At 54.9% G+C, this 13,994-nt stretch overlaps 2 protein-coding genes across 3 annotated transcripts in view; one reads left to right on the top strand and one right to left on the bottom strand.

Moving 5' to 3' along the window:
* The first annotated feature begins 9 nt into the window (after positions 1-9).
* On the top strand, positions 10-4,513 carry Nat9 (N-acetyltransferase 9 (putative)). 2 transcript variants are annotated; one of them, XM_021213180.2, is made up of 7 exons: positions 10-297; positions 759-844; positions 2,383-2,492; positions 2,773-2,916; positions 3,489-3,548; positions 3,718-3,812; positions 3,904-4,513. In XM_021213180.2, the coding sequence occupies exons 2-7, from the start codon at positions 768-770 to the stop codon at positions 4,045-4,047; spliced, it is 630 nt and encodes a 209-aa protein (XP_021068839.1). In that variant the 5' UTR covers positions 10-297; positions 759-767; the 3' UTR covers positions 4,048-4,513. The 2 variants fall into 2 exon arrangements, with proteins under 2 accessions (XP_021068839.1, XP_021068838.1); XM_021213179.2 differs by having other exon boundaries at positions 756-844; positions 3,904-4,346.
* Positions 4,514-6,017: 1,504 nt separating this feature from the next.
* Slc9a3r1 (SLC9A3 regulator 1) overlaps positions 6,018-13,994 on the bottom strand; it is an 18,723-nt gene continuing 10,746 nt past the window's right edge. The window contains exons 2-6 of the mRNA XM_021212595.2: positions 10,766-10,927; positions 9,891-10,044; positions 8,092-8,132; positions 7,115-7,204; positions 6,018-6,897 (exon numbers count right to left, since the gene is read on the bottom strand). Of these exons, the coding sequence (XP_021068254.1) occupies positions 6,706-6,897; positions 7,115-7,204; positions 8,092-8,132; positions 9,891-10,044; positions 10,766-10,927 (639 nt within the window). The 3' untranslated portion in view covers positions 6,018-6,705. The remainder of the gene's footprint in view (positions 6,898-7,114; positions 7,205-8,091; positions 8,133-9,890; positions 10,045-10,765; positions 10,928-13,994) is intronic.

Here is a 13,994-nt window from a genome sequence, read left to right as displayed (position 1 = left end):
GGCTCTGCGGCTGCCGTCTGCGTGGCGGAAGCAGACAGCGAGCCCCCATGCGCATGCGGAGAGCCCGGTCCTCTGGGACAGACGCTGACGCCTGTCGTTGGGGACGCCTTCCTCGGTGGGGGGTGGTTGTGAGCTTTGCAGGTTGCAAACTACGGCGCTTGGACGGGCGAGGAACCACTGTCCTCCTGTGCCACGCAAAGGGCTGAGGCCTGAGAACTTTGAGTGGGGCTTGGGGACAGGAAAGCGGAAGGGCCAGAGCCGGGTGACGTGGACGCTGGAGGCTAGGGTTGGAAACAGGTTAAAAAGAGGGTTAACAGGTCATTTGGGGGTGGACTGGGGCACGTTGTGTAGGAATGGGCTGGAAACCGAGCCAGAACTTGGCTCCTGGGTGAGAGCCGAGATGTATTGACCACTTCGGCTCTGTCTCTTGCAAGAGTTTTAGAATCCCCGTTCTTGTTTTGTTTTTTGTTTTTTTTTTTCGAGACAGGGTTTCTCTGTGTAGCCCTGGCTGTCCTAGAACTCACTCTGTAGACCATGCTGAACTCAGAAATCCGCCTGCCTCTGCCTCCTGAGTGCTGGGATTAAAGGTGTGCGCCACCACGCCCGGCAGAATCCCCTTTCTTTCACGTAGTTGTGAGGGGAAGGCAGGATGCTCTTCTGTCAACAAAGCTCCACCGCCTCAGGAAGAGTTCCAGTCCCCACCCTGCATGGGAAGACACTATGGGGGCTCTGAAGTCTTTAACTCTCCCCACTAGTAGGCAGCTACAATGAAGCTGAATCAGAACACCATGCTAGTGGGCAAGAAGGTGGTCCTGGTACCCTACACCTCCGAGCACGTGCCCAGGTAACTAACTCATCACCTGACTGGTTGTAGCGTGGAGGGCAATTGGAAACAGGGTGCCTTGATCTAGAAGCCTGTCTTGTTTAACAAACACTACCTACCTGTGTGGCACAACACTTGGGAGACAGAGGCAGGTCCATCTCTTCAGTGAGATTGAGGCCAGCCTGGTCTATATAATAAGTTCCGGGCCAGCTAGGGGTACTTAAGGAGACTAGGGGGTTGTGGGGGGGGGGGCGGGAGGGATTACATGCAGGAAGAATATAGCTGAGTGGAGGGCTCATTTTTCATTTTTGTCCTTTTCATCCATCTCTGCTTTCTTTTTGGCTTTTCAATCAGGGATTATGTCATCTAGATGTGTGTAGCAAAAAAACAAAGCCATCCCGTCTTCTTCCCTCATCCTAAATTACTGATGGCATTCCCTGGTGTCGTCTAGAGACTTAACGTGTGCTTGTCCCAGATGTTGAATTCATTATTTTGATGCCGACTGTTTAAAGGCCAGAAGTGAGATACAGGGATTCTTTGTGAGGTTAGTTGGCAAACATCTGGCAGAGTGAGAAACTGGCTGTGTAGGGGACCATAGTTTTAGGTTGGGGAGATGTGTCACCCTGTCTTGTAGAGGTCTCCCCAGCCCTCTTTGCTGAGGCTGGACTGGCATACCCTTGCCCTCATTGCCTGGGTGGGAAGCTGGGCCCCTAGAGCAACGCTCTGTGCTGCTGCCTGAGGGAAGAACCTACCTTTTCTGGCTACCCATACCCACTTCATCTCAGAAAGCACAAACTTTGACTTTTTGTGGAGGTTTTCTTTTTCTTTTTTTGAGCGGGGTATTTTTTTTTAATCGATTATATATTAACTGAATACCTATAATGTCCCCCCCCCCCCCAAGACAGGGTTCCCTCTGTGTAGCCCTGGCCGTCCTGGAACTCACTCTGTAGACCAGGCTGGCCTCGAACTCAGAAATCTGCCTGCCTCTGCCTCCCAAGTGCTGGGATTAAAGGCATGAGCCACCACCGCCCAGCTACAATGTTTAGACATAGAGTGAAAATGAATGACTAAAGTCCTTACCTCCACAGCACTTATCCTGTGTGGGCAAAACCAGAAAAGAGCGGATGTCATATCAGTATTTTATTTTTTAATTTATGTATATTTATTTAGAGACAGGGTCTCACTGGGTAGTCCTGGCTGGCCTAGAATTATGTAAGCTGTAGAAAGACACTTGCCTGCCTTTGCCTCCCTGGCGCTGGGACTGAAGGCAGGTGCCACCACACCCAGCTTCAGGTTCCTGTTTGCTTGTACCTCATACTTCTTTGCTGCTTGGATAGTGTTGGGAGCCTGGCATAGAACTCGCAGACAGAGCTTAGACACCCCCTCCTCTTCCTGTTCATTTGCTTTGAAGAAAGGGTCTCCTCCTAGAACTCAGGGTGGCCTTGAACACCTGATCCTCCTGGGTGCTGAGCCTCCAGGCCTGTCCCTCCACACCCAGGAAGCCCTTGCTGTTGAGTCAGGATCTCTCATCAGGCCTTCGCCCCTCCCCACCCCGGCAGGTACCACGAGTGGATGAAGTCAGAGGAACTGCGGCAGCTGACAGCCTCAGAGCAGCTGACCCTGCAGCAGGAATACGAGATGCAGTGTAGCTGGTGTGAAGACGAAGACAGTGAGGAGCCCCCCACCCCCACCCCGGGCGGCCTCCACCCTCCCTGTCTCCCACTCCTCAGCTGCTGCCCCTCCGGGGGCATCATCACTAAGCTGTAATGGTGACAAGTTTGATTTCTAGCTGTTTGTTTAGGCCCTGCTGTCCCCTCCCTTGCTATGTGTAGCCTGGTGGAGGTCCTCCTACCCTTTGGGTCCTTTGCGTCCAGATGTCTTGGAGAAGGCCGTCTCCCACTCCAGATCAAGTCTGCAGGTACTAATGACCCTGCTGCCTCTGCCCTCAGAGTGCACCTTCATTGTGCTGGACGCAGAGAAGTGGCAGGCCCAGCCTCGCCCCCCTGAAGAGAGCTGCATGGTGGGAGATGTGAACCTTTTCCTCACAGACCTAGAAGACCCCACCTTGGGGGAGATCGAGGTCATGATTGCAGGTTTGTGTCACCAGGCTCACATAGAACCTCCGAGACTAGCGCTGGACGTGGCCGATTGTTCCCGTCCCACAGTCAGAATGGTGACTAACCCTTGGGTTCATCGATTTCTTCCATATGCCTTGGTGTGACCCTCACCTTTAGCCTGGCTGTGCCTCCCCACTCCAGGGCTCCCAGTCTATGCCACCACCCCTAGCTTTTATACACTGGAGTCTGGGCATCAAAGCCATCATCCCCACCCATAGCCCTCGAGTTCGTTGTCTTCCCAGCTCCACCTGTCCCTTGCTGGGAGGAGATCCTCCAGAGCAATGATTCAGGAGACGTCCTGCCGTGCTGTGCAGGAGCCCTGTCAGCTTGTGCATCCTTGGTCCTTAGCTTCTGCCAAGAGCTCCCTGGTGAAGGGAACAGGGTTCAGATTGCTGGGAGCCTCGCGTGTCCTGCCACTTCTGTGCACCCGCCTTTCCCGGGCAGAATGCTAACAGTGGAGTTTTGGTAAATCAGTGAGCTAGTACCTGTCAGGTGTACACACCGGAGCCCGGTGTCCGGTACCAGGCACAGTGTGCTCTTTCTCCTAGAGCCCAGCTACAGACGCCGGGGACTTGGCACTGAGGCTTCTCTCCTGATCATGTCCTACGGTAAGACAAACAGAACTGACCACACGGGTGGGTAGGCCTCAGCTGAGCCTTCTTCAGAGGGGGGTGGGGGGAGGCAGCAGATGACAGGCCCCCAACTGCAGACTGGGACCAGAGGCTAGAAGAGTGGAGCTTCTACTGTTTGAACCCTCTCTCTCTCTCATAACTGGAGGAGTTACGAAGCTAGGTCTGACCAAGTTTGAGGCCAAAATCGGGCAAGAAAATGAACCTAGCATCCGGATGTTCCAGAAACTTCACTTTCAGCAAGTAAGGACATCATTGGTGGGGAGGCCTAGGGAAGCAGGCTGTTGGTGTTGAGGTGGTGGTGCTCAGTAGGTCTACTCTCTGGCTTCTGCAGGTGGCTGTGAGCAACATCTTCCAGGAGGTGACACTCAGGCTGGCAGTGAGCGAGCCAGAGCGGAAGTGGATTCTGGAGCAGACGAGCCACATGGAAGAGAGACCCTACAGAGACCCTACAGGGCCAGGAAGGCCGAGCCCGTGACAGCCACCCTGAGCGAGCAGAGGAGTTGGAACTGCTCACTCCCAAGGCCAGACAGCTGCATGGGAGACACAAGCGCAGTCTCCTCAGTCTGTGCCAGGCTCTCCTGAGCCTGCCACGGCCTTCCCTGGCTAGCAGTGGTGAAGAACACGCGCCAGCTCTGAACCACACACTGACCCTGACTGCACTGGAAGGGGTGGCTGGAGCTCATCAAAGTCTGGGTGGAGGTGGGAACTGGATGTGGATGGATGTGGAGAGCAAGCCTTTCCCTGGGGCCCTTGCTGAGTAAAGTGCTCGCTGGGCAGCTTCCCTTGTTTGTTCACCCACCCTCCCCTTGGGGAAGGGGAGGGCAGGGGCAGTCAGTTCTGCTGTCAGCAGACCAGACAGGTGATGTGGTGAAGAAGTGGGTTGGTCCCTCTGCCCAGCATCCTTGGGACCAGACAGGTCTGAGGGAAGAGTGACTTCTGAATTTAGCTCCTTGTATCTGGGGAGCATCCCTGTCAGAGAAGCCTGGAGCCTGCAGCAAGTGAGAGAAACTGAAGGCCACTCTCAGCCCCTCCCTCAAGTACTTCAGGCTCTTTCTGTCAGCTAGCACCCTCGCCTCTGGGCAGCTGCAACGAACCTGGTCACTAGGGGGCAGCAGAGGCACGGTTTCGGGATGGCCAGACTGTTGGCAAGGTTCTTTAGGCTCTGGCGATGGGTGTCACCCCCCCAACCCCCCTTTGTTATCTGAAGAACTCATGAAGAAAGGCCAGGCATGATTTCAAAACAGCTGACAGAAGGTTAGAAGTGCATTTGTGAGAGAGATGGCTCCAGAGAAGGTCACTGCCGACCCTCCCAGGACCCCCAGTCCTGGTATCTGAGACTGCAGGAAAAACTGCTATCCATATCTCCTGAATTTGAAGTGGAGCTTGTTACTGGCTCCCTTTGGACTCCACTCCAGACCTTAGCCAGGAGTTCTGGTCTAGCTTAGAGTCAAAGGTCCCCCAAGGTTTCTCCACCCAGCAGGTGAGGTAGGGAGGGGTTCCTCCAAGCCCTGAAGGGCAATCCTTAGGCCTGTTATACCAGCCTGGGGGCCTCCACCTGGGGTCAAAGGGTTCTTAGAAGTGTGGGTGGATGAGGGAGGCCAGAGCTGGCTGAGCAGGCAGGCACAGCATGACAGGTACTGTGATAAAGGCTCTGGATGGGCTCTTGTAAGGAATCCAGACCTTAATGCTAAGATGGCTAGATAGTGACTGGCCCTTCTCTCAACCCAGAGGGCTACAGGGCTTCTCAACCAGATTGTCTTGTCCCTTCAGATCAGCGACCTGGTTTTGGGTGGCCTTCCTATAGGTGAATGGGAAGTGGTCTGGGCCACACTCCCTTTTTCTTAAACACCAGTCCTAGGACCTCCTGGCCTCAAGAGCCTCCTGACAGAGAGGCAGTATATTTCCCTTTGCAAAGTCCCTTCCATCCCACCTTGCCACACAGTGTGTCCTGAGGCTAAGTGATCGACTCTGTGCTGGATCAGTCAGGCCGTTGGGAGACACAGGTGTCTGGGGCAGGCTCAGATCACTGAAAATCTGCCCCCTGAAAATCATCCCCCTGGGGGATGAGAGGGAGAATAGGAGGATGAATACACAGGGTGAGGGTGGGGAGAGTCAAGCCCTCCTACCCGGCCCAGCTTTGCACTAAGATTCCACTTGTCAGTGCTTAGAGGCCCCAGAACTCTGTCGAGTCACTCTCCTCTTCCAGAGTCCCTATAAGCATCCCTGCCTTCCCGCGCCCCAGGGCGCACTGACTCACAGACTACTCAGACTGCGGACCTAGTGGACCCCAGAGTAGCTGCAAAGTCATTCAAGCCTGTTGTGGCCGGATCCCTAGATGGGTGCTCCAGGAGTGCATCCTGCCTCTCTGCCTGGGAATTCATTACCCACACTACCTGCCCTGTGCGAGGCTGGAAGGCAAAGATACAAAGGAAGACGCAGAGGCTCGAGCACTTTGAAGGAACCAGTGAATTTCTAAAGGCATTTCCTTACAGTGGTGGCACCTGGCTCAGGACGGGCAGCCTGGGGAAAGCCTGGCTGCCCAGGTCTCTCAGGGTGATAGTAGAAATAACATTTTAAGGATGAGGCCATTGCCGTGCCCTGGGTACAACAACCAGGAAAATCACAAGAATCATGAAAACAAGAACTCTAAAATCTCAATACTACACTCCTTAAAAAAAAATAAAATAAAAAAAAAAAAATCAAATGAGCCAAAGATGCCAAGCCAAAGCTCTGAGGACCTGGGCACCCTGTCCATTGTGCACAGTGGCTGTGGCTGCTGTAGACAGTCCCTGGTCAACCTTGGACTTGGTCATCACACGTAGTTGAGGGAAGACTTCTTGTCTGGTCCAAAGGTCCTTGCTTAGTGCGCGTCCCAGTGATGCTCTAGGCAGACTGGTGAGGGAACACTTTGGTAGGAAGAAGCCCTCAGGGAAGTGTAGGGAGACAGGACGAACATTCTCCTTCCCTAAGGGGAGGGAAGGACAGGATTCCAGGGAAATCAGATTTGTCGGGAAGTGGGTGGGTGCTGATGCTGATTTGAATGCTGATTGGTGGGCACCTGGGGAGAAGAAAAGGGGAGCTAGGTAGGGTGGGCAGCCCCACCCTCCAGCATAAGCCAGCGGAGGTGGGATGCTCAGAGGTTGCTGAAGAGTTCATTTTTCTTGCTCCAGTCCATCTGCGGGGCCCTCTTGCTACTGCGCTTCTGGTGGGCCCTCTCTTTAGCCACAGCCAGGGAGATGTTGAGGTCCAAGATGGGGTCAGAGGAGGAGGAGGTAGATGAGGGTTCTGTGGAAACTTGTCTCTTGGGGCTGTCTTGGGAATTTAGCTGTAAAGAAGAGGAAGGAGTCAAATGTCCACCCGAGGGGTCCCCGGTCCTTGGTGTCAGAGAAGTGGATTAGATCCCTTGGAGCAATGGCCGGGGTAGTCAGGTCACAAGAACAAACTGCACCTCAGCACATGACCTCAAGGGCAGGCTAGTGTGCCAGGAACTAGAGTAGCCTGGAAATGGCTTCCCGTAACCAACCCCCACGGGGCCAGCCTACCTCCTCACTGGTATCGCTGGAGGCAGATCTTGCCAGGGCTGGCCTGGGGCTCTCTGAAGCTGGTTCCACCAGGGCTTCACGGCTGCTCTCCTGGCACAGAGAGGAAAAAGTATGTGTTGGCAGGGAATGGAAAAGGAAAGTCTTGGGGAGAGAAGGGTCCTTGGCCATCCATCCAGATTCCAGACTTACATTACTGCATTCCTAAAAGGACTGGGGCAGCCTGGTTCCATCCATCACCTAGGCAGGGGCGGAGCTGCTGACCACTCATCCTCCCCAACACTCCTGAGCACTGACTCACTTGGACCAGTGACCCAGGAGGGGCTCCCTGCAGCACAGGGCTACCTGGGCCCTTCCTCTCTGTTTGGCATGAAGAACACTTATGATCCCTTAACTCCAAAGTAGCCAACCAGGGTCTTTGAGGGATAAGATGGATCGGGTGTTCTGGGACCAAGGCTGGGATCATGGCTGGATTCTTGCCTCCACCGGGTCCCTGACGAGGAGCCTTCGAGCAGATCCTGCCCACTCCCGGCTGGCTCCATGGTCTGATTCGGAGACAGCCCATGCCTGAGTAGAGGTTTTGGCTGGGGTGTGAGCCTGGCTCTCAGCCCCTTCCTGGGTCCTTCCACGGCCTCGGCTGGCTCCCAGCCTCACCCCCTTCCCCTCTGCCCGAGGAGGAGGGGTTGGAAGTGGTAGGACCAGCAGCCAGACACTGAGGTTCTGTTCTTAGGGGGAAGAATGGCCTCTTCTGTATGGTGGGAGTTGGAGGCGGGGGCTGCAGGGGGGCCCCAGGCTAGCCTTTCCCAAGTGACAGCTTTGCCCCCTGACAGGGGTTGGGGTACTCTGGCAGTCCTAAGGCTCGAAACTCAGGAAGAAATTGGAACTGGGCCCTGATGTGTGAGCCTAAGCCAGTCTCTCATCCGTGCCACCACTTGCCCTGTCCCTACAGAGATGTGGGAGGTGGGTAGGGGACCCCTTACCTTCTGTATCTCTCCATTGCTGAAGGGCTCAGGCAAAGGGCCTAGATGAGGGAGAGAGCAAAGGTCAGCTCAGAAACTTCGCAGGAGGAGGACAGAGGAGGCCAAACTCCAGACTTCATACCGGAGGCCAGTGGCTACAACTTTTTTGGCTGCAACCCAGTGCATGTACATTTGACATTTTGATGACCCAGTACACAGAAAGACTTGTTTGATAATTTCAGAAAACAAGACACCCCCCACCCCCATAACACTCACTACCATGCAATACCTTACTTGCAACTAAAACTTATTTTTAATACATCTCAGTTGGCAAATGGGGAACTTTTCTGGGGAAGATCGGGAAGGATCATACTTGAGGAGTGCTACTTGATGCAGATTGGCAACCTGTGATGGACAAGATGGATTCCATAATAGAGTAAGACATTGTGCAGTGCTGGGGACCAAATACATGACCCCACACTCCCATACACCAATCAAGTGACTGGCCTCTGAGCTATCTTTCTCATCCTAGCTTGACATCTGACCCAGAATGTCAAGTTGCCAAGCTTGCTAGAGAGGTAAGATGGGATGAGGTTCTAGGGTGGCCAGTTAAAACCAGGTTCCCCTATGGCCAGAGAGATGGGCCAGTAGGGAGATGCCACCAAGCCTGATGACCCGAGTTGGATCCCCAAGACTCAGATGGCAGATGGGGAGAACTGAGTCCTGTAAAGCTGTCCTCTGACCTCCCATGCATACCCTAGGGCCTAGCTGGGCCTAGCTATGCACATATCCTAAGGATTGCTGCTGTGACAGTGGATTTGGGGCCACACCTCAGATTATATAGTTGGCACCTGCTGTCCTGGAGAGAGAACAATGCCAACTATCTGCCACCTGGAAATGAGGGGACAAGAAGGTTCAAGGACAGTGTCCTGGATGGAGTCAGGAGAGGCCAGTGGTAGAGAAAGCCAGGCCTGGAGTCACCTCCCAAGCCAGGCCTGGAGTCACCTCCCATACGGCCTGTGAAGGCAGGTAGTGTTCCACGTTCAGAGACAAGGAAGGATGGGCGGGGTGCTTCTGTATACTTTGGTTATATGGCATGTGAATCTTTCCCCTTCACAGGACCGGCCACGCTACCCTCCCCTTGGGGAACTGAGTTATGTGGACCCTGACCTGCCACGACCCTGGCCCTCAGGAAGGCCCCACCCACTGTTAGGTCCGGAAAGGGTTTCACTTTCAGGGCAGCACAGATCTCCCTCCGAAGCCCGGCTTCCCAGGGAAAAAGGTCTGGACCAAGGAGTGAGGGGTGCTCGGCCCCTCCTGCCTTCTCACTTTGGCTTGGCTTAGACAGGAGGAGGTGCCAGGCTTGGCAAGACGAGGCTGGGGGAGGGCAGGGGCCCAGGGACTGAAGGGGACCCACTGCTCTCTAAGCCAGCAAGCCTGAGTTTCCAAGGTAACTTGACAGAAAAAGGGGAGGGGAGCGCTGGGCCCCTGTCACTTGGACTCTGATCTTCCCAGCAGAGGCTGGAGACTGCCCCCAAGTTAACTCTTTCTTCCCAGAGGAATAGTTCCGGAACTCAATGGACTCGGGAGGGACTTGGGCCATGCCTTGGTACTGACAGAAACCTCACCCTCTCCTTCATGCCATTTAACTGCTGTCACCTGCCACCTCTAGACACTCCTGGGCCACCTCTGCTACCCCTGCCTACCAACCCATGGCTGCTGGGAGGGAGAAAGAACAATGGAGAAACTACCCCCCATCTCTGGCCAGGCCTTAGGCGCCTGCCACATCCCTGGCTTGGGGCACCCGGCTGTGAACTCACCATCCAGGTGCTCCTCAGACGGGATCACTTTGCACTTCTTGAAGAACTCATCTGTTTCCTTGTCTACCACCAGGAGCTTGGCCTCTTCACCTCCAGCCTTGATGGCGGACACCACGTCCCCGTGCTGCTTGCCCTCCATGCAGACACCATTGACCTGCGAGGCAGGGTAGAGACGGGGTGCTGAGGAGGGCAGGCAGAGGGAGCCCCACCTGAGAACACTGCCTCCCCTCACGTGCCTCGAGCGGTTCTCAGGACAGTAGGCTGGGAAGCGGGGACAAATGGGAAGAGCCGAGGAAAATCCTCAGAGGAGACTACACAAACACAGCTGCGAGCCAGCGAGGAGAGGCCTGGGAGCTGGGCTGGGCTCTCCTCCGACCTCCCGCTCTGGGCCTTGGTTTTCTCACGTGTAAAGTGAGAAGTCTTGGAAGGCTGATCTGCGGCTCTAAGGTTCTCAGACTGTGATTCTGGGAGCAGCCCAAGCCTTTAGTTCACATTTCCTCTCCTGAGCACAGCCGAAGGACAACAGGGGTGTCTTGAAGCTGAGCTCAGGAGAAGGGTCTTAACCTCGCCTCACCCCAGGTATCAAGAAGGCTGCTAGGGAGGCCTGTGGCATTTGTCTGGATTCTGGCAGGTAAATCATGTGCATTGAGTGTATACTTGGCACACTTGAACCCAAGATGGGGAAAGCAGCCAGCCAGCCAGCCAGTCCATGCGCCCACCAAGTACCTGCCACTCCAGCTTCCCCTCCCTCTCCTCCTAGCATCTCTGTGCTGGCCATTTCCCACGGGCTAACCAAGCCATATATGGTGTAAGGCTGCCCCCAAACACCAAAGATTAGGAAGGTAGAGCCTAGTGAACACGGCATAGGACATCACCTCCACAATGCGGTCCTGGGCCCGGAGTCCAGACGCCTCTGCTGGTGAGTCTGGGTCCACTGCTCGGATAAACTGGCCTGGCTTAGACTTGTCGCTGTGCAGGTTGAAGCCATAGCCATTGGGGCCTTTCTTCATGGTGCAGAGCCGGGGCCGGAGCTCGCGCTGTGGGGATGTAGGAAGCACCCATGTCATTCCAGCCCTGTCTTCTCTGCCGCCCCCTCCCCCCACCAACCCAACTCTACCTCCCCACCTAGAAGGATTTGGAATGAGCCAATGGTGACTGGAGACTCTAGAGCCCAGGGTTCAGAAGATATGAACAGACACTTAGCACTAAAGCAGACTGAGTGGCTCTGGACAAGTGGCTGTCCCTGCCGAGGCTAGTTTCCCTCTCTGTCATTCTATTACATGTTTTGGTCTCACTTGGGTGGGATCCTACCCCACCCAAGGCTCATCTGGCCCTCCTAGGCCTGCCTGGCTGGATACTTGAGGCTCGTGAGTGGGCACCTGGCCCATGTATCTGGTCTCTGCTGTGAAGGCAAGGATAGCTGTTTACTGAAAGCCGGACAGCTTGTTTACAGTAAAGCCTTTCTTCTCTCGTGAGCTCTGAGCTCGGTTCCTGACCCTGGTGAACCAGAAGGCCCAGCCAAATGTGAGACTGATAGCCCGAAACCCTGTAGGTGTCAGGGTGAAGGACCCTGGGGAGGGTCCCATCCACCCCAGGAGCTCTCCATCCAGCCCAGGACATAGGGAGCAACAGAACAGGGGTGGGGGGAGGTGAGACGGGTGGGGCACTACTCACTAATCCCCAAGGACTCATATGGGGAGGAGGTCATGAAAAGCAGGGGCAGGGCCAATGTCATAAAAAACTGTGGCCTGGATAGCAGACTCTGTCACTTTTAATTTAAAAGTACTTAGTGTGGGAAAGGGAGCATGCATACACCACAGTCCACATCATTTGGGGGCCTGGGTCAGGTTGTGAGACTCGGTAATGTGTGCCTTGACCCACCAAGCCATCTCACCAGCCACCCAAAGCACACAAACAGCTGTCTTTTGTGCACTCAGCTGGAACAACTTTTAACATTTTTCATTCTCTTCAGCAGCTCAGCCTGGTGCTATAGCCTTGATGATGCTCACAGGCACACTGATTGATTGACAGGTGGGCTCTCGATGCTCACACTGATTGACAGGTGGGCCCTCGATGCTCACACTGATTGACAGGTGGGCNCTCGATGCTCACACTGATTGACAGGTGGGCCCTCGATGCTCACACTGATTGACAGGTGGGCCCTCGATGCTCACACTGATTGGACAGAATCTGGGTACTTTGAGCCTGCAGAAGCTGGAACCAAAGCACTACTCTGACCCTAACTCCAAGCCCTGGCAGCCTGTTGGACACTGGCTGGCTGGCTGGCTGGCGAACCCTAGGTTGCTACCTACCCTATGGGGCTCCCTGACCAGCCTGTGGAGTGGGGCTCATCATTTCCATTTCTGAGCCTCCGGGTCTTCCTTTTTAGAAGGTGCTTATTGCTATCTGCCTACCCTCGGGTTGGTGGTTGCCTTTGAGGCACAATGACATAATGACACAGTATAAAGCAGCACTTGGGAGCTCCCAGTCCCTCCTGGCAGACCTGGATGTAGCTATTGTTCTTACTAAGTCCCTCTGCATACCAACCCTTTGCCATTGTTCCTGCTCCCGAGGAACAGTCTGGTAACTCTGAGATGCTGGGTGGGGGAGGGTAGTGTACCAGGTTGCTCGGAAACCCAAATCCTTAGGTGGGGGGGGGGGTGTTACAAAAGGCAAGGGAGGGGGTGGGTGGGAGGTCCAGAGAGACTGTTCATCCAGTTAAGGTGTTTGCTGCTGCCAAGACCAACTAAGTTTCATCTCCAGAGCCCGGGTGGCAAAAGGAGAGAAGAGACTCCTACAGGTTGTCCTCTGACCATAGCACCCTGCAACCTACACCACACACACACACACACACACACACACACACACACACACACACACAGAGTCAAATTTAAAGGTGGAAGAAGGATGCTTGGGCGGCACTGTGGACCTGTTTCAGGGTGTTGGTGGGGTTTGTGGAGGCAGAGAAGTTGATACTTGGGATTTTCCCCAGTGGCTACTTACCACTCACCCCAAAAGACAACCAAATGGACAGCTGAGAGAGAGCGGCCACAGGAGGCCCGCCTCACCCTGCTGGGACCGAGCCCTTCCTGCAGCCCTCCCAGCGCCAGGGAGTTCTGAGTGAGGAGGTCTCTCTTCCTTCCAGCTAATCCCCCGTACAGAGCTGCCATCATCAGGCCCTCCCCCAGGCTGCCTAGGTGAGCAGAAACAGGTCTGACCAGTTGTTACCACCAGGACAGGCTCAACTTTCTGCCTCAGCCACACACCTCCTGTGGCCCTCAGTCTGTGGAATCTCGGTTTGCCTCAGGTTCCACCCCACCCTCCCTAGGGTTCCCCTACCCCAGATTTCCCACAGCAGCCTCACTGGGGAGCTGCCTGCCTTACTCCCACCACATCAGTCTGTCTGTCCTTAGGCGCTGGGTCCAGAACCATCTGGAGGGAAGCCTAGTGACAGACATTGGAGGCTCCCTTCACATTGACCGGGTGTCTGGGAGCTCATGGAAACCAAACCACAGGCTTCCTTCCGGGAGCTCCACACCTCTTTCAGTCAAAACCCCAGTCCGAGTGGAAGGCGAAAGCCTGGCCCGGGTGACGGGGCTGTGAGCAAGCCCGGGCTGGCACTGTGGCTAGAACCAGGCTGAGGGTTCAGGAGAGGTGACTCCCCAGTTGGCAGGGCTGGGCTAGATTGCCTTGTTATGACCACCTTCCGGGTTTCAAGTGTGTGTCAGCAAGTGTCACCTCAGTGTCCCTTTTTCTAGTGCCACCTACCATCAGTATTCAAAGGTTCACTTTGCATCCTTATGGCAACGGGAGGACCAAGAAGCCTGGGAGGATCCTGCCTTAGGGGATAGGCCATTTTCTTTTTTCTTTCTTCCTTTCTTTCTTCCTTCCTTCCTTCCTTCCTTCCTTCCTTCCTTCCTTCCTTTCTTTCTTTCTTTTTTTTTTTTTCGAGACAGGGTTTTTCTGTATAGCCCTGGCTGTCCTCGAACTTAGAAATCCGCCTGCCTCTGCCTCTGCGAGTGCTGGGATTAAAGGCTCCAGCTGATTCAGGGTCTGTGGGGGACAGGGTAGGGTGGGTGGTATTACCCAGAAGGCCCCACCCCA

Source organism: Mus pahari, chromosome 14 (assembly GCF_900095145.1).
Source record: "Mus pahari chromosome 14, PAHARI_EIJ_v1.1, whole genome shotgun sequence".
NCBI lineage: Eukaryota > Metazoa > Chordata > Mammalia > Rodentia > Muridae > Mus > Mus pahari.
The sequence above is the reverse complement of the archived record's forward strand: the minus strand, read 5'-3'. Positions and strand labels throughout refer to the sequence as shown.

Excerpts from the sequence above, each read along its gene's own strand:
- Nat9 (XM_021213180.2), top strand. The coding sequence starts at position 768 with ATGAAGCTGAATCAGAACACCATGCTAGTGGGCAAGAAGGTGGTCCTG. Across the intron at positions 3,549-3,717 it reads TCTCCTGATCATGTCCTACG|GAGTTACGAAGCTAGGTCTG; the intron begins GTAAGACAAACA and ends TCATAACTGGAG. Across the intron at positions 3,813-3,903 it reads AGAAACTTCACTTTCAGCAA|GTGGCTGTGAGCAACATCTT; the intron begins GTAAGGACATCA and ends TGGCTTCTGCAG.